This window comes from Sinocyclocheilus rhinocerous, unplaced genomic scaffold (assembly GCF_001515625.1).
Source record: "Sinocyclocheilus rhinocerous isolate Xijiao unplaced genomic scaffold, SAMN03320098_v1.1 scaffold1222, whole genome shotgun sequence".
NCBI lineage: Eukaryota > Metazoa > Chordata > Actinopteri > Cypriniformes > Cyprinidae > Sinocyclocheilus > Sinocyclocheilus rhinocerous.
This window is the reverse complement of record NW_015640234.1, coordinates 283,366-302,303: the sequence shown is the minus strand read 5'-3', so window position 1 is coordinate 302,303 and position 18,938 is coordinate 283,366. Positions and strand designations below refer to the sequence as shown.

The following is an 18,938-nucleotide window of genomic DNA, read 5'->3' as shown; positions in this document are numbered from 1 at the left end:
AATTGTTTTTGTTTGGTTGTGTTTTGTGTGTGTGTGTGTGTGTGTGTGTGTGTGTTTTGTTGCTTTGTGTGGTTTTTTTTGTTAGTTTGTTTTTTGTTTTGTTGTATTGTTGTGGGTTTTGTTTTGTTTGTGGTGTTGTCTTTTGTGTGTGTGCACATGTGTTTTTGTTTTGTTGCATTGTGTTGTGTTTTTTTTGTTTTGGTTTTTGTTTGGTTGTGCTTTGTGTGTGTGTTTTGTTGCTTTGTGTTGTTGTTTTTTGTTTTGTTGTATTGTTGTTGTTTTTTGTTTTGTTTAGTTTTTTGGTTGTTTTTTTGTTTGTTTTTTGTTTTCTTGTATTGTTGTGGTTTTTATTTTGTGTGTGTGTGTGTGTTTTGTTTTTTCTTGCATTTTTTTTGTTTTGTTGTATTATATTGTTGTTGTTTTTCGTTTTTGTTTGTTTTATCATGTTTTGTTGTGTTGTGTTTTTTGTTGTTCCGTTTGTTTTGTTATTTTTGTATTTTGTTATGTTTTGTTTTTGTTTTGAGTTGAGTTGAGATGTGTTAATTAGAAATGTATTGCAAAATTCACCATTGAAGTATACAGGTACATATACTTGGAGGCTGAAATTTGCATATAATCATGACAGAGCATGAATTTCTACTTGAAGTACCTGAAAATTGATGTTTTTTTTGTCAACTGAAACCCTAAAATATTTACTTACCGTATCCCCTGAGATTTTAAGTTAATACTTCAGTTGTTTAACAACACATTTGCATGTTCACAGTTGTTGACATGTTCACTGACATGTTGGTTAATGGTCATGTGACATGGAGGTAAACAAATAAAATATTTAATCTTTTTTAATAAGCGTTACATTTTGATTGTTTTATTTAAAAAAATATTTATTTTCATTTTCGGTAACACTTTATTTTAACATGGCCTTGTTACATTTTACATGTACTTACTATTATAATAACAGTTAATTATGCATAATTACATGCAAGTAACCCTAAGCCAAACCCAAATCCTAACCCTAACCATAAAGTAAGTACATGTAGTTAATTAATATTACTCAGTATGTATATGTATAATTACACTGTAACAAGGACACCTTAAAATAAAGTGTAACCTCATATTCGATTTTATGATTTAATTAAATAGCTTTTCATCAACTCACAAACCCCCTGCAGTTCCCTCCAAAAACCCCAGGGGTTCATGAACCCGGTTTGAGAAACCCTGGTTTGAAGAGTCTAGCTGGCTAAAGTGTGTGTGTGTGTGTGTGTTGCAGCAGCACACTGGTCAAGAGGTGAAGTGGGTGGATAGTGGGAGGCCACTGCTCAAAGTCTCCACACAGCTGGTGTCCACTGTATACACACAGGTATGAAGTGTCTACCTGCACATCTCAGATCAGAATTGTCACATAGTAATCAGATACAAAATGTGATATTAAGCGTTAATACTTATTTTTTTTACTTTTCTTTCTGATCAGGATCAACATCTGCATAACTTCTTTCATCACTGCCAGAGTATTGAATCCACAGGCCAGTCAGGAGGAGAACTGATTAAATACCTGAAGGTACTTGCTGTTTGTCCTTCCTGAGGATGTTTGAGGCCTGGAGGTGTTTGTTTAGACTGCGTTAGCAGGCGTTTCTCACCCATCTCATCCTGAGATCACAGTTCGAGCTCTCTCATCCTCTACAGAGTCTGCATGCCATGGAGGCTCATGTGATGGTGAAGTTCCTCCCCACCATACTGAACCAGCTGTTTCGTGTGCTCACCATCTCCGGTCAGGATGATGTTGCTGTGAACGTCACCAGGTCTGTGCTGAGCAGCTTTCACCTGCTGTAGGGTGTCTGCTACAGTGTTATTTTAGTAGTTTTGGTAGCACTTTACAATACGTTTCATTAGTTAACATTAGTTAACTGCTTTAGTTCACCTGAACTAAACATGAACAATACTTCTACAGCATTTCTTAATCTTAGTTAATGTTAATTTCAACATTTATTAAAATAAATACAGTAATAAATGTACTGTTCATGGTTCGTTCATGTTAGTTAATACATTAACTAACATTAACTAATGGATCCATATTGTAAAGTGTTACCGTAGTTTTTATTAATATTTTAAATTAGATTTTATATATATATATATATATATATATATTCAGTTTTCATTTTAATTTTAGTTTCATTTTTAGTAATTTTGTTACTTGCTTTTGTCATTTTTCATTGTGTGTTTTTTATAATACTATTTAGGTTACATTTCTTTTTATATCATTTTCAGCTCATTTTATTGCTTCATCTTATTTTATTTATTTGACAACATTTAAAATTTTGTTTACTTTAAGTTTTTCCATCTAATATTTTAGTTTAGTTTAGTTAACAAAAAAGGTTTTGGGTTTTGGTTTTAGTTAATGATAAAACCCTGCTCCTCATTTTGTCTCTTCTCTCGTCAGGGTGATGATCCATGTCGTGGCTCAGTGTCATGAAGAGGGTCTGGAGCATCACTTGCGTTCTTATGTAAAGGTGCGCTGCATCATGATACATCACGTTTTGCTTGTGATGTCAAACAAGTATTTTTGACTATAACCCTTTATATCATCATTCTTGTTTTCTTGTGTTTTGTTTTTGAGTAGTATGTTTTGAAGGAGGAGACAAACTTAACCAATGGTAAAACTGTCCATGAGGAACTGGCAAAAACCATGACCACCATCCTGAAACCCTCAACTGACTTCCTCACCAGCAACAAACTGCTGAAGGTACAACCAGTGAATCAGATTAAAACATCCCTCACAATGAAGAAGCACACTTCAAATTTGTTTTATTAACTAAACTAAGGTTCAAGTTAATTTTTTAAGTTTACATTATGTAGTAAGTATAATAAAATCAGTGTACTAATAGTATAATTGTAAGTGTACTATTTCAAAACTTCCTAAATTACTTTTTAGTTCAGAAAAGTATGCTTTTAAGTGTACTTAAAGTGTAACTGTGGTCATTTTGTTGACTAGTTTACATATTTACAAGTTTTCTCACTATTGCAACTATACTGTGAACTATATGAAGTTCATATATGAACTTATGAGTAGGGTTGCAAAAAGGTGGAAAATTTCCAGTAAATTTCGGAAATATTCCAGAAATTTTGGAAACTTTTCAGGATTTTGGGGAATATTCCAGGGATTTTTGGAAAGTTTCCGGAAATTTACCAGACATTTTCCACCCCTTTGCAACCCTACTTATGAGTACTCTTAGTTTAATAGTAGTTAAATGTAATTCTAGCTGTCTATTGAGTTTATGAAAATACACTGTATAATAGTTTAATAGGTTTTATATTGAAAGTAGGTTTTCAAATGAACTTAACATCACTCATATGCTTGACTTATACCGTTGAGCAATTGTTGATAAAATCAGCCAAATGTAAATAAAAAAGTAAACGTGTAAGTTTATCGGATAGTATGTAAATCATATGCTGTAGTATTACCTAAAAGAAGCCTATTGTCATGCTACAGTGAGATAAACGCACGAAGAAGATGAAGATGAATGCAAATAGTCTTTAATAAATCGGCACAAGGGTAAATCCAGGACAGAACAGGCAGGAGACACACGTAGGGATGTAGTAGACCGGACCAGGGAACACAGGACTGAACACAACTTAAATACATTGGTAAATGAGGATAATTAACAAGACACACCTGAACCAAATGACAATCAGACATAGATGGAAAACTGGGTCACACAGAGCACATGGGGGATGAAAACACAACAAACAGTCCTGGGGTGTGACACCTATACTGTATGCGTGGAAAAAAGTGTTTCATATACTACTCTGTCAAAAATGTAAATACAACTACAAGGAAAGTGTATTTCGAATACTGAAATATACTTTTCTGAAGGATATCTCGATCAAAAAACAAGTACAATTACTGTATATAGATAGACTTTTCTGTATACTTGTCAGTAAGAGCCAAGTATGCTCAAGTATTATATAATTTTGTAGTCTCTGTGTATGTCTCTGGTAAGTACATACAAAGTAAATTGAAAGTATACTCTCTTATTTATAGTTTAAAAGAAGTATACTAATAGCACTCTTGAATAAATTTGTAAGGACTACGGCAGTGTTCATGGTTTAGTGGCTGTTGCATGTGTTATAGGTACTGTATATCCTCTTGAATCTGTGCTGTTTCTCCTCTAGTACTCCTGGTATTTCTTTGAGGTTTTAGTCAAGTCTATGGCTCAGTACCTGATTGAGACAGGCAAGGCCAAGGTGAGGATGGGTAACATCACAGCAAACAAACACCACTCATATGTTCTTCTGAAAATGTTAAAATCTAGTTAATTTCTGAACTTCTTCATAAGTGCATAAATCTGATGTTTTTTTTTCATGGCAGTTTTTGATTTGACCCCTGCCGTGTCCTTTAGGTGTCTAGGAACCAGCGTTTCTCAGCTTCATTCTATCACTCCATGGAGACCTTGGTGACCATGCTGATGCCTCATATCACACAGAAATACAAAGACAACCTGGACGCAACACGAAACGCCAATCACAGCCTTGCTGTCTTCATCAAGGTGAGCCGAGCTGCTGGTCTGCTTTCACACTATGAGGAAGTCATCAAGCATCAAGGCTCGAGATCTGGAAGTTTTTATTTAATTTAATTTAATTTTTTGTTTTGTTTTGTTTTGTTTTGTTTTGCTTTGCTTTGCTTTGCTTTGCTTTGCTTTGCTTTGCTTTGTTTTGCTTGCTTTGCTTTTTGTTTTGCTTTGTTTTGCTTTGTTTTGCTTTTTGTTTTGCTTTGCTTTGTTTTGCTTTGCTTTGCTTTGTTTTGCTTTGCTTCTTGTTTTGCTTTGCTTTGCTTCGTTCTGCATTGGTGATATATTCCAGCAAAATGTACTTCATCAATAGAAGCTTACTTGTGAATTCAGATCACATTAACCACAATCCAAATTGCTGCTCTCGTAAAAGCACGCTAGTGTGGTTCTGTGAAGCACTGGATAGTTAAAATTTTGAACTTTGTGGTAAAACAAACCTAGATCTGCAATAACTATGAGAATGTTTATAATGTCTGCCATCTTTACCAGTAATAAGTTGTACATTAGTTTGAGGAAGGGTTTTTGATGTTGTCTTGAATCAGTCAGTAAACTCAACCATTGATCGTTTTCACCAGCGCTGTTTCACCTTCATGGACAGAGGGTTCGTCTTCAAACAGATCAACAACTACATCAACTGCTTCATGCCCGGAGACGCAAAAGTAATTTGTTCTGCTTGTTTATCTCCATTTACAAGCGAATATGAGATTTTTTTTTTCTTCAATTATATATTCCATCTCAGAAAGATTTCCCATGGTGCAATCTGATGCCTCTCTTTCTCTGTTTCTTTCTCACTCAGGCGCTGTATGAGTTTAAGTTTGAGTTTCTGAAGGTGGTCTGTAATCATGAGCACTACGTTCCTCTCAATCTGCCCATGCCGTTCGGGAAGGGCCGAATCCAGCGCTTTCAAGGTGAGCCATCATTAAAGAGAAGAGCAGAAACATGTGAAAGTCAAAGACCTTGTAGAATATTGATGGAATGGGACTGAAGGCTGATATCTCTCAATTTTTAACATGATTATTAAATTTTATTATGACCTTCAAAATAGCTGTCTTGCTCTAATCCAAGGGTTCTCAACCAGGGGCCTTCAACAAACATCCAAGGGGGCCTTAAGATGACTTAAATGATTTAAAATAAGACAGAACAAGCATTAAAACAACTACAAATCAACATATTTCTTATTTTCATTTTTTCTTTGAAAAACTAAGATTCCCAAGGTCTTGAAAACCCTGAATATGTGATAGTCTACTTTAAAAAGTGTGATTTCTAGACCTGGAAATGTAATGCAAATTATTAAAATATTATATTTATTTATAATAAATGTAAGTTTTTCTAGTTATGCCAAGCTCTAAAATATTTTACCAGATAGAAATTGTGAAGACAAAATACTTTAATTCTTATAAAGTAAATCACAAAAACTGGAAAAGTCATGGGGTCTTCGAATATTGTTGTGAACAGTGGGGGCCTTGGAGTCAAAAAGGTTGAGAACCACTGCTCTGATATACACTACAGTCAAAATACAATTTGATTATTTTTTTAATAATATATTTTATTTTATAGTAATAATAAAGTCCATACTTCTACACATGCATAAATGTAGTCACGTTCAGTTAAAACATTTAAATGCATCATAGTCACGCAAATGTGAAAAACAATTTATTTGATGTTTTATTGTTTGAATGTGAACATGCCGTAAATGAAGACAGAAGTTGTATTTTTGGGGTGAACTATTCTGATATAATTTCTGTTTCTTTAGTTATAATGCCTGTTGTTTCCATTTCTATAGTTCAGAAGTGATGTTTTGTATTTTCGGTCCTGAACTCACATCCTTCTCTCTGTGTCTCTGTCAGATCTTCAGCTGGACTACTCTTTAACTGATGATTTCTGTAAGAATCACTTCCTGGTGGGGCTGTTGCTGAGGGAAGTGGGCGGAGGCCTGCAGGAGTTCAGAGACATCCGTCAGATCGCTGTACAGGTGCTGAAGAACCTGATGATCAAACACGCCTTTGACGATCGCTACTCCTCCAAGGTAAATAAGCACTGTGTCATTTTGGTATTATTGTGCTATGAACACAACTGTGTATGTATTAAATATAAAGCGTGTGTTTTGTCTGTTTTTCAGGGTCAGCAGGCTCGCCTGGCTACGCTGTACCTGCCTCTGTTCAGTCTGCTGCTGGAAAACGTCCACAGGCTCAACATTAAAGAGGCGTCTCCTGTCAACAACCAGACTAACGTTGTAAGACTGACACCTAGTGTTTGTTTCAGACTGTGCAGCCATATAGAAGCACATATTACTACAAACGCAGGCTTGTTGCAGGTTTAAAGGGATAGTTCACTGAAAATGAAAATTTGGTCATCAATTACTTACCCTTATGTCATTCCAAACCTGATGTAGTTTCTTCTATAGAATGCCAAATTAAATGTTATAGTGGTTTTGTCCATACAATGAAAGTCAGTCTGGATGAACAATGACTGTTAAAACATTCTTTAGAATATCTTGTGTTTCTCAGAAGAAACTTACACAGAGTCAGAGCATTCCGTTTATTGGATGAACAGATTGGATTGGATTTTTAAAAGAAATTAATGCTTTTATTCAGCAAGTATGCGTCATCAAAATTGATAGTGAAGAAAAAATAATAAATGTTTCTTGAGCAGCAAATCAGCATATTAGAATTATTTCTGAAGGATCATGTGACACTGAAGACTGGAGTAATCTATATTAAAATAGAAAACAGTTGTTTTAAATATTTCACAATGTTACTTATCATTTGTACTGAATGTTTGATCAAATATACAGTAAAAGCCTTGGTGAGTATAATAGAACAGAAAACAATTTCAAAAATATAATCAAAACAAAAACATCCCTGGAAAAACTCTCCAGATTTCAAAAACATAAAACATTTTTACTGACCCCCAACTTCACACATCCATTGGAAAAAGGTGAACACTAAACGATACATCTTGAGATGTTAAGAATTGATATCAATATCAGATTTCAAATAATTACTTAAAAAAAAAAAGTGTAGTAAGAAAAAAAGATATGAATTATATGAATATGCAGTGAGTTCTGTTCTGTTCTGTTTGTATTGCTTCAGAATGGCCGTGATGATCATGTAATGATGACGCCTACAAAAAATGTGGCCAGTCCAGTGGACAGCAGCCTGCATAAAGAGGTACTTGGAGTGATTTCAGGAACAGGTGAGAGACAGCGTCCTAACCAGCCGCTATCTGACCGTGTTACAGAAACAAGGAATTTGTTTTCCCTCATTGAAAATGCTGTGCAACATGGCATAATCACAGTTATCAGATTTCAAATAATTACTTTAAAAAAAAAAAAAGTGTAGTAAGAAAAAAAGATATGAATGATATGAATATGCAGTGAGTTCTGTTCTGTTCTGTTTGTATTGCTTCAGAATGGCCGTGATGATCATGTAATGATGACGCCTACAAAAAATGTGGCCAGTCCAGTGGACAGCAGCCTGCATAAAGAGGTACTTGGAGTGATTTCAGGAACAGGTGAGAGACAGCGTCCTAACCAGCCGCTATCTGACCGTGTTACAGAAACAAGTAATTTGTTTTCCCTCATTGAAAATGCTGTGCAACATGGCATAATCACAGTCAGTCATCCTGGACATTTAACCCTATAAAGCCCACTATATCACATTTTTTAAATGACAATTTCTAAAGCCTATAAATGATAAGCATGATCAAAACTTTTTTTGTAAAAACTCTTGTACACAGTCTACTACATGCCTTCTGCCATCTGATTGATAGTTTATATTTTTAGCAAGAAAAATGCCTTTCAGTATGATTGTAAAAACGTCCCCCTTCAGGTCATTTATAAAGTAAATGTAAGAATAACTTTTGTATGGTTAGTAATAGTAATATTACAAGAATGACACTTGGACTGAAGCAACTAAGGTTTACTAGATCAGTGTTTCCCAACCGGGGTGCCGCGGCACCCTGGGGTGCCGTCTGTCGAGAGCAGGGGTGCCGTGTAAAAAAAATTATTTTTTAATATTTTATATTGTGACAAAATTAATTTTGTAGGGTGCCACAAGTTTGTTAAAATTTCCAAAGGGTACCGTGACTAAAAAAAGGTTGGGAAACACTGTACTAGATTACTCATACATCTTTTTTTTTTTATTTTTTTTTTTAGAAAAATCATGTTAAATATGATACATCAGATGTATTGTATTTAATAAATATGATCCATCAGGCTCAGTCATCATTGTATTGCATTGCATTATATGTTTCAAACAATTAAAACCACTGTGATTTGTTCATAAACTAAGCATTTAAAATTCATCTTACAGACATTATTGAGTATAGAGTGACAAGTGAGATTTCTATCATTTTATGCAAGTAATCTGTTATACTGTTAGAAAGGTCTATCAGAATTTCATCTTACTTTTTGGCCATATAAATATCAGCAGCTGCACCAAATATAATTTTTGCTCTGTGTTTTGTTCATAAACTAAGCATTTAAAAGTCATCTTACAGACATTATTAAGATATAGAGTGACAAGTGATATTAATTTTATGCAAGTAATCTGTTATACTGTTAGAAAGGTCTATCAGAATTTCATCTTACTTTTTGGCCATATAAATATCAGCAGCTGCACCAAATATAATTTTTGCTCATTTTGGGCCTATGAATAAAACTGAGGTGTTTCTTTCCTCCTCAAGTATGAGCTCAATATTCTCTAATATTCTTCATACTATATGAGCCATAAATGCCTGATGTCTCAAATATGATACTCAATAAAAAACAAATTTTCATAGATTTTGTTTTGTCATTTATTTTGTGCAAACATTCAGTAAACTTCCATTTTAAAACAAATTAGATTTTTTACTATTATTTCCTATGTCAGGCTTTACAGGGTTGAAATAATTGTGTTCAGATTATTGTTCTGTGAGAAATATAATTTGAGAGTGATTGTGTCCAGTATATTGAGGTGTTTGTGTTTGTCAGTCTCTCCTCACACTCCGACCATGAGCTCTGTACGGCACACTGACTCGCGCAGCTCTCTTATCAGCACGGACTCTGGAAACGGCCTATCAGAGCGCAGCATTGACAAGCCACACCCCCTAGACAAGGTACTGCTCACATGACCTGATTTTCACTTCTGTGTACATTATTTATGATGGACCGTTATCATGTTTTGTGTTTATGTGTCGCAGTATGTGTGTATGGATGTATGCTTATCCTTGTATGAACAGGAGTGTGTGTGTGCTAACCTGTGGTTGTGTGTCTCCTGCTGTCGCGGCGTTCAGCGGGAGCGTTTCACTCGCCGTCACTCTTCCAGCATGCTGCGTTTCTTTACTGACTCAGAGGAGAGGTCTCTCTCTGCACGTCTCAAACGCCAGACCATGGACTTCTCTCTGCTGTCTACACCAACTGAGCAACACACACCCCCTACACAAGTATTACATCACTGCTGACCTATGACCCCTGCCCTGCAGCTCTGTTATTACCACTCACCTTTGACCTCTTACCCTACACTGTCCCAGTCTGACGTGCCTGTGTGAGCATTTGGCTTTACTGATCCTCCGTTCCCTTAGCTAGAAGATCATGATTGACTGTCTTAAAGGGGTCATATTGCATTGTTTTCCCTGAGGGTCACTTATAAAAGGGATAGTTCACCCAAAAATCATCATTTACTCACCCTCAAGAAGCTTGTATGAGTTTCTTTCTTCTGTTGAACACAAAAGAAGATATTTTGAAGAATGTTGGTAACCAAACAGTTGGCGGTAGCCATTAACTTACATAGTATGGAAAAAAAATACTATGTAAGTCAATGGCTACTCTAGTACTATTTGGTTACCAACATTCTTCAAAAGATCTTCTTTTGTGTTCAACAGAAGGCAGGCGGGGTTTTTTTTTTTTCCAGCTGTACCTTTAAGACTTTGATATGTAAATGATCTTTCAGTTTTTCAGCTTTAGTAATTAGAAAACTGAAACAGAAATATTCTCAAGTTTTGTGAATGTGTTAAAAAAATCATTGTGTTAATTCATTTAACATTTTCTACATCCTTATTTTATAACATTATATTTCACTCACACATAGCTTTAAAACTCCTGCTCAAACACATTTCTGGACAGAAAACAACAACACTTCTAATGAATCATGGGTTTATTACAGATAGAAAACACACACATACACACCTCTAAAATTCACTAATGGCACCAAACTCCAAATTGCTATGTGCTTCATCATAGATCAGATTGAGATCATTCAGCTTCAGTTCTGTGAGTTTATTATTATGTCATTGAATATTGATGTGCTTTGTAAAACTTGTTTGTTGTTTTACAATGTTGGCATCATTTTAAGGAAATTTATGTTTGTCATTATTTTCGCCGCACACACACACACACACACACACACACACACACACACACACACACACACACACACACACACACACACACACACACACACACACACTCCTGTCTCATCATTCATTTCTCGTCTGATTTCAGAGTGTGTCTTCATCAGTTCAGATATATGGGAAAGAGACACATTGCAAGGTAATGTCTTTTTTTTAACAAACATTTACTAATATTGCACGTTTATAATAGTAGATTATAAAGATATAGTGAGTAATATATAGAAATATAGGTAACGCATTACAATAAGGTACTAAAAGCTAACTTGAACAATGAGCAATATATCTGCAACAGTGTTTATTGATCTTTGAATTAATGTTGGTTAATAAAAATACAATTGTTCATTTTAGTTCAGGTCTATTAAATAATATTAACAGATACTTTTGATTTTAATCATGTATTTGTGAATATCGAAATTAACTAACTAAGGTAAATAAAAGCTTCAGTAGTGTTTTTCATGTCAATTTCATGTCAAATTGTACTTAAAATAATGGTAACAAATGAAACCCTATTATCAAGTGTTACACCAATATATCATGTTATAAATAAATTACATCTAAATAATGTTTTATAATAGCATGTTTTGACTAAGTAACCACCACTCAGCTAATGGCCAACGTGTTCTATAGAAACCAACAGCAGTTAATAACAAACACATATCAGCCGGCCACTAATAATGATCACAGAAGCTTTATTGTTGTCAGAGAGTGTTTAATGAGCTCATAATAGAAGCTGATGTTAAATATTGACTCTGTCATCAGGACTCTGGAGGGCTCAGGACCGGTGGTTCACAAGCGACGCTCTCAGACTCTTCCTGTGTCCCGCAGCAGGACAGGAGCCTTGCATATGAGACTGCAGCAGCTCAACAGTCTGGACAACTCCTACACCTATAACCACAGTGAGACGCGCACAAAACCAGCTAATACATCTGCAGCTCTCTGTTGTCTTTCAATAAAAGACCAGAAAAGAAAGCTTTCTTCTGTTTTATTTGTAACATTTAATGTTGGAAGAATTGGACTTAATTTATGAGATAAAATGAAAACTGGTCAAAGGAATAGGAATAGTTTACCCAAAAATGAAAATTTGCTGAAAATGTATTCATCCTCGGGCCATCCAAGATGTAGATGAGATTGTTTCTTCATCAGATTTGGAGAAATTAAGCATTGTATCACTTGTTCACCAGTGGATCCTCTGCAGTGAATGGGTGCCGTCAGAATGAGAGTCCAAACAGCTGATAAAAACATCACAATAATCCACAAATGATCCATTTCCAGATCCATGCGTCTCCAGTCCATCAATTAACATCTTATGAAATGAAAAGCTGCATGTCTGTAAGAAACAAATCCATTATTAAGACATTTTTAACTGCGTCTCGCCAAAATACTAGTCCATAACACCACTTGCAGTTAAGAACTCAATCACTTCTTGACCTCTTACATAAAAACCCACTGACAAATTTGTAGAACCTAATATGCTGCTTGTAAATGGTTGTAAACAACGATTGATCTGTGCATATTTCTCTCCTGATTCAGATGAGATGACTGGAGAAAGGAATATTATGGCTAAAGGACTCGTATTTTAGCCAGAAGCTAAGTTAAAGTTAAAAACGGCTAATAATGATGAATTTGGTCGTTATCGTTAATTAATGGACTGGAGTGGTGTGGATTACTTGTGGATTATTGTGACGTTTTTATCAGCTGTTTGGACTCTCATTCTGACGGCACCCATTCACTGCAGAGGATCCACTGCTGAGCAAGTGATGCAATGATACATTTCTGAAATCTTTGCAATGAACAATGAACAAATTTTCATCTGTGTGTGTGTGTGTGTTTGTAGCTTACAGCCATTCAGATGCAGATGTGTTGAATCAGTCTCTGTTGGAAGGAAACATTGCCACAGAAGTTTGTCTAACAGTTCTGGACACACTGAGCATCTTCATCATGGGCTTTAAGGTCAGACATCATCATCATCACCTGCTCTCACGAGTGATGCTCATGTGCTTTATTCCTCACTGATAACAGTGTGTGTGTTTATTTGTTTGTTTGCACTCAGACTCAGCTGAGTTTGGATCACGGCCACAATCCCCTCATGAAGAAAGTGTTCCAGGTTCATCTCTGCTTCTTACAAATCAACCAATCAGAGACGGCCCTCAAGCAGGTCTTCACTTCCCTTCGCACTTTCATCTACAAGGTGGGTGTGACAATAGAATAAGCACATAAATCAATGGCTGTTAATGGGATAGTCCATCCAGAAATGAAAATTCTGTCATCATTTACTAGGGCCCTATGATTTCTGTGGTGTGGAAAATAGAGACAGAAAACACATAATGCCACAGAATTTGGAAAAATGTGGATTAATAAATCAAAAGTATCAAAAGTGTACAATTAATCAAATTGTGATATGGACTGGGTCTGTGAAAATTAAGCTCCAAAAGACTGATATTTAAATATGGAGTCTGCATGTCTCTGTGTGAATGAGCTGCACAGTTTTATATAATAAAGATAAAATAATTAAACCTTTATTTTTTAAGGAATATCACACAATTGTTGCGCAGCACTTTGTTAACAACATAAATAAATAATAGGAATTGTTGCATTTTCATTTGATTATATTTTTAAAAGATTAATTAAATGGTTAATGATTTATGCCTTCATTTAATTACCACTGTTTTTGATAATAAGTGTGTATTAAATCATAGATCCAGATCAATTAAAACAGAGAAAATTGTAATAAATTATTAAATTGTTATAGTTGTATGAATTCAATTGATCAGACTTTATGATCATTGAAATTGTATTAAACCATTAAATTGGAATCCAGAAAAAATAAAACCGAAAGCACAGAATTCGTCAACAGTAAAGCAGAATTTAGGACACGTAAAATAATTTTTTGAAGAATGCTCATGCTGCTGTTTTCCTGTGTGTCCAGTTTCCTTGTACGTTTTTCGAGGGCCGTGCGGATATGTGTGCATCTTTCTGCTATGAGATCCTGAAGTGCTGTAACTCCAAACTGAGCTCCATCCGCAGCGACGCGGCTCGTCTGCTCTACTTCCTGATGAAGAGCAACTTCGACTACACTGGACGCAAATCCTTCATCCGCACGCACCTGCAGGTGGAAAAACACCACGTTTATCACATGACGCAGAAGTCACAGTGTTTGGATGTGTCTGGATTGCTTCATCCAGTCTTTACACGTGATGATGTAATAGCGACGTCATGTTGTGATTGGTTGTGACTCCTCAGGTGGTGATTGGCGTCAGTCAGCTGATCGCTGATGTCATCGGAATAGGAGGGACGAGGTTCCAGCAGTCGCTGTCAATCATCAACAACTGTGCCAACAGTGACAAAACTATCAAAGTAAGTTCATTTCAGATACACTTACATGCAAACACTAAATCCTGAAAAAAGAGGAGAGATGGATCCTATTATTGTGGGAATGATCTAGTTTTTGGGGACAGACGGATTTTTGGGGGGATTAAAAATGTAATGTATTTTGGAAATAAACTGGCAGTTTTTAGGATTTTGAAAACTCTGAAAAGAAATGTTGTTTGTCACATGTAAACTCTTTTGTACAAATGGTCAGATATCTAAGATGACCCTTGAAACATTCTCAGATATATTATATATTTATAATATATTAATGTACACTACCATTCAAAAGTTTGGGGATTGTAAGATTTTTTAATGTTTTTGACAGAAGTCTCTTATGCTCACCAAGGCTGCATTTATTTGACCGTGTTGGGGGGAAAAAACCCAGTAATATTGTGAAATATTATTGCGATTTAAAATAACCGCTTCCAATTGAATATGTTTTAAAATTTAATTTATTCCATTGATGCAAACCTGTATTTTCAGCAGCCATTACTTCAGTCTTTGGTGTCACAGAAATATGCTTATTCACATATTAGAAACATTTCTTATTATTATAGATATAGAAAAGAGTTGTACTGCATAATATTTTTATGGAAACCCTGATGCTTTTTTTTCAGGTTTCTTTGATGAATAGAAAGATTAAAGGAATGGCATATATTGGAAATATAAATCTAGAATGTTACTTTGGCAATTTACACAATTTCAAAACTATTGGATTGAACCATAATAGCTTGTTCCAGGGCAAATTAAGTTGTGCACAAGCTAATACTCTTAAATTTGCACATTCACACACAGTCTCTCGTCCCCTTCCCTCTCCTGCAGAACACAGCATTCCCATCTGATGTGAAAGACCTGACCAAGAAGATCCGGACTGTACTGATGGCCACGGCTCAGATGAAGGAGCACGAGAGAGATCCGGAGATGCTGGTGGACCTGCAGTACAGTCTGGCCAAATCTTACGCCAGCACACCTGAGCTCCGCAAGACATGGCTGGACAGCATGGCCCGTATCCACGTGAAGAATGGAGACCTCTCTGAGGTACAACACACACAGTGACACACACACAAGTCTTCATGCATGTTTAACATACTGTGAAGCTCATGTTCTCTTATTTGGTTCTCTTCAGGCAGCCATGTGTTATGTGCATGTGGCAGCGCTGGTGGCCGAATACCTGAGGAGGAAAGGTTAGACACACACATACACAAACACATGCTATTATAGTCAAGGGATAATCACCTTTAGTCATGTGGAGGTAGTGTGAAAAACACTTTAGAGTACAACAGTGACCCTGGAAAATCTCTGAAATAAAATGTTTAAAAAAAAACATCAAGGCATAAGGCACTTTCAATAAACATTAAATAAATATTAAAATAAAATAAAATGTACAATATAAAAAAATTGAAGACTATTTAGAACCAAATGTTGGTTTGTAGTTACTAATAGTTGTATATTTCAATAAATGAATAATATTAGAATGATTTCTGAAAGATCATGTGACACTAAAGACTGGAGTAATGATCCTGAAAATTCAGCTTTGTATCACGTGTGTGTGTGTGTGTGTGTGTGGTATATATTAAATATATGCCATTTAAAAACAGTTTCTTTAAATTGTAGTAATATTTAATAATATTAAATATTAAAAAAGGATATATTTTATGTAATATGTATGTTGTTACATTCAACATTTTTATATATAAACTGTTGAATTGAGTTTGAAGTATATATAATATATATTTTTATATATATATATATAGTTTATTTATATAAAAAATGTACACTATTGTATAATTTTCTGATTTTGGGATACTGGAATAACATCTTGAAAAATGTAGAAGTTACTGCTAAGTGTCTTAATTGTAATTTATTTATATGTATTAGGGCTGTCAACCGACTAAAATATTTAATCGCGATTAATCGCATGATTGTCATGAGTTAAAGGGGTCATATGATGCTGCTAAAAAGAACATTATTTTGTGTATTTGGTGTAATGAAATGTGTTTATGCGGTTTAAAGTTAAAAAAACACATTATTTGTCATGAGTTAACTCGTGATTAATCGCAATTTAATCACACATTTTTATCTGTTCTAAATGTACCTTAAATGAATACTTTTCAAGTTTTTAATACTCTAATCAACATGGCCATGGACAAACATGGATGCCTAATCTAAATGTATGTTTGTTATTAGTGAAACCATAGTCAACATAGAGCATGAAGACTAGACATGTTTCAAAGGTCATAGCTGTTTTTCAAAGAACTTGTTCAAGTCTTTTAGACACATTAAAAAAAGAACATAGAAATTCCAGGTTCCCATGACTTCTCTTTATTTGCACTGAGCAATTTACTTACACAAGCCTGTTTACATTATTTGCAGGACAGGGCAGCTCACTTCTTCTGAACATGCAAAATGTACATTTATTATTTATTAACACATTTGTTTTCCTCTCTGTGCCCACATACTGTAATTTGATGCAGCTAAATTCTCAATAAAACTGTTTTCATTGATATATTTTACTGTTTCTGTTGTCAGACAACGGAATGAATATGAAATAGTGACTGAAACGCGATCCTTTAAGACTACATAACCAGCTAGTTAGTTCCGTTAAAATGAATTTGCGTTAACACGTTAATTTTGACAGCCCTAATATGTGTGTGTGTGTGTGTATGTGTATGTGTATATATATATATAATTTTATTTTTTTTTACACTTTTGAAAATCCTGCTGTCTGGTCTGTAATTGCTGAGATTACTTAAGTCTTAACTACCAAGGACACATATCTAATTTGTTTTGGATAATTACTCTTAATGATTCACTATCAGTTTAACTATCAGTCTTGTTTCTTTTCTCACCTTCTCTTTTTCCTCATATCTCTCTCTCTTTTCACCATGTCTGATAAAGCCCGTGAAGTTATCACTCAGTATATTACTCGCATTATGCTGCAGTTCTAAGAATTAAGACGCTTAATGACCAGGACTCACTCCAAACAATGACCTTTCACCTTTTCTACCAGACATTATCACACAACTGGCTGCAGTCATACTGTCTGTTTTTAAAGTGGTAATGCTTCAGGAAACGATGTCCGTCGCTCCAAATGTGAATTGTAATGGTTGTTTGTGTGTTTGTGCAGGCATGTTTAAACAGGGCTGTACTGCATTCAGAGTGGTCACACCAAACATCGATGAGGAAGCGTCTATGATGGAAGATGTGGGGATGCAGGATGTTCACTTTAATGAGGTGAATATCTGTCTGACAGTCAACAGACCATTCGTTCACCTCAGAGGTCAAAAATAGCCATCGTGCTGAGCAGAAAGCAAATTCACACAATATAACAGATGGAGTGATGGGAAACCCACCTTTTAGCTGGTATCAGAAGCAGAATACAGGAGAAGTGAGTTTAAGATTGATTTTATACAATGAAAAATAAATGGTGGAATTTAATAATCAAAGGTCAGCAGCAACAACACCAATAAATGAAGTGATATTAAATCCATAAAGTGCTTGATTCATTTTGAGTACTGAATCTGTATTGCGCATGAGATGAGTAAAGAGCACTGCTGCAGAAATATATCTCTGACCCCTGACCTTCTGGATATATATTTCACTACAATATCATCTGTGTGAGTAACTCCATAGGAATCCATTGTTTCTATTAAAAAACACATTGAATATCCATATCTGAATCTTCTAAGAGGGACGATGTGAATTGTCTATTCACACTGAATGCAAAACTGCTGCGTGGCATTACACAATCACAGCCGAGAACGTATATGATGTTGAATATTTAATTTTGAGGTGGAAGTTTTTGGACCAATAAGATTTCACTGGAGGCAGGGTTATCATATTTTGATCAACAAAATGCCATGCGTTGTTTGTCCCATCTCAGCAGGTTAGGATACAGCATTATAGAGTGTCAGAGCTGATTTAGTTTAACATTAGTACAGTAAAAGAGGGAAGCAATAAACTAATGTCCATGTAACTGATGGTGATTATCAGTGAGCTTATCTCCACTGTGACTGAGAGATAAAACACTTATAAGATTGATCAACAGCCTTCAGTCCTCTGAAGCAGGGTTATTATAGTTAACAAAAACTAAAACCATTCATCAACATTTTCATTACTTAAAATGTAATGAATGTTAACCATTTCTCTTTTTTTTTATTTGCTTGATATACTAAAATAACAAAAACTGAAATAAAAACGTATAGTTTTATATAATTTATATTAAAAACATTATACAACTATATAGACGTTTAAAAAATGACAAACAAAACAAAATTAGTAAAACTTTAACAATTAAATTGAATAAAAAATGAAAAAGAAAGGAAAATGGAAAATACAAAAATAAAAACTAATGAAAAACTCATTGAGCAATAGACAACACTTGCATTGTTATTTTGTATGTTATGTGGAGACATCAAGTGAGACTAAATACTTTTGTATTCACTGTATACTTAGGCCCAATCCCAATTCTATTTTATACCCCTTCCCCTTCCCCTACCCCTCCGCCTACCCCTTCCCCTTGTCCCTTGAAACAGAGTGTCAAGGGGTAGGGGTGAAAATATTCCCCTAAGAATTGGGACACCACTACTATACGTCACACGTCATCATACGTCGTCT

The 18,938-nt window shown here is 35.0% G+C and overlaps 1 protein-coding gene across 1 annotated transcript in view; it reads left to right on the top strand.

Annotated features, from left to right (window-relative positions):
- The window catches only part of LOC107752599 (dedicator of cytokinesis protein 9), a 97,963-nt gene that overhangs the window by 69,639 nt on the left and 9,386 nt on the right, over positions 1-18,938 (top strand). The window contains exons 19-41 of the mRNA XM_016568611.1: positions 1,268-1,357; positions 1,469-1,555; positions 1,681-1,796; positions 2,435-2,504; positions 2,615-2,737; positions 4,168-4,239; positions 4,395-4,541; positions 5,138-5,221; positions 5,359-5,470; positions 6,410-6,588; positions 6,682-6,795; positions 7,655-7,757; positions 9,535-9,659; positions 9,837-9,986; positions 11,039-11,091; positions 11,712-11,848; positions 12,787-12,902; positions 13,003-13,140; positions 13,879-14,061; positions 14,193-14,306; positions 15,144-15,359; positions 15,448-15,505; positions 17,449-17,555. Of these exons, the coding sequence (XP_016424097.1) occupies positions 1,268-1,357; positions 1,469-1,555; positions 1,681-1,796; positions 2,435-2,504; positions 2,615-2,737; positions 4,168-4,239; positions 4,395-4,541; positions 5,138-5,221; positions 5,359-5,470; positions 6,410-6,588; positions 6,682-6,795; positions 7,655-7,757; positions 9,535-9,659; positions 9,837-9,986; positions 11,039-11,091; positions 11,712-11,848; positions 12,787-12,902; positions 13,003-13,140; positions 13,879-14,061; positions 14,193-14,306; positions 15,144-15,359; positions 15,448-15,505; positions 17,449-17,555 (2,694 nt within the window). The remainder of the gene's footprint in view (positions 1-1,267; positions 1,358-1,468; positions 1,556-1,680; positions 1,797-2,434; positions 2,505-2,614; positions 2,738-4,167; positions 4,240-4,394; positions 4,542-5,137; positions 5,222-5,358; positions 5,471-6,409; positions 6,589-6,681; positions 6,796-7,654; positions 7,758-9,534; positions 9,660-9,836; positions 9,987-11,038; positions 11,092-11,711; positions 11,849-12,786; positions 12,903-13,002; positions 13,141-13,878; positions 14,062-14,192; positions 14,307-15,143; positions 15,360-15,447; positions 15,506-17,448; positions 17,556-18,938) is intronic.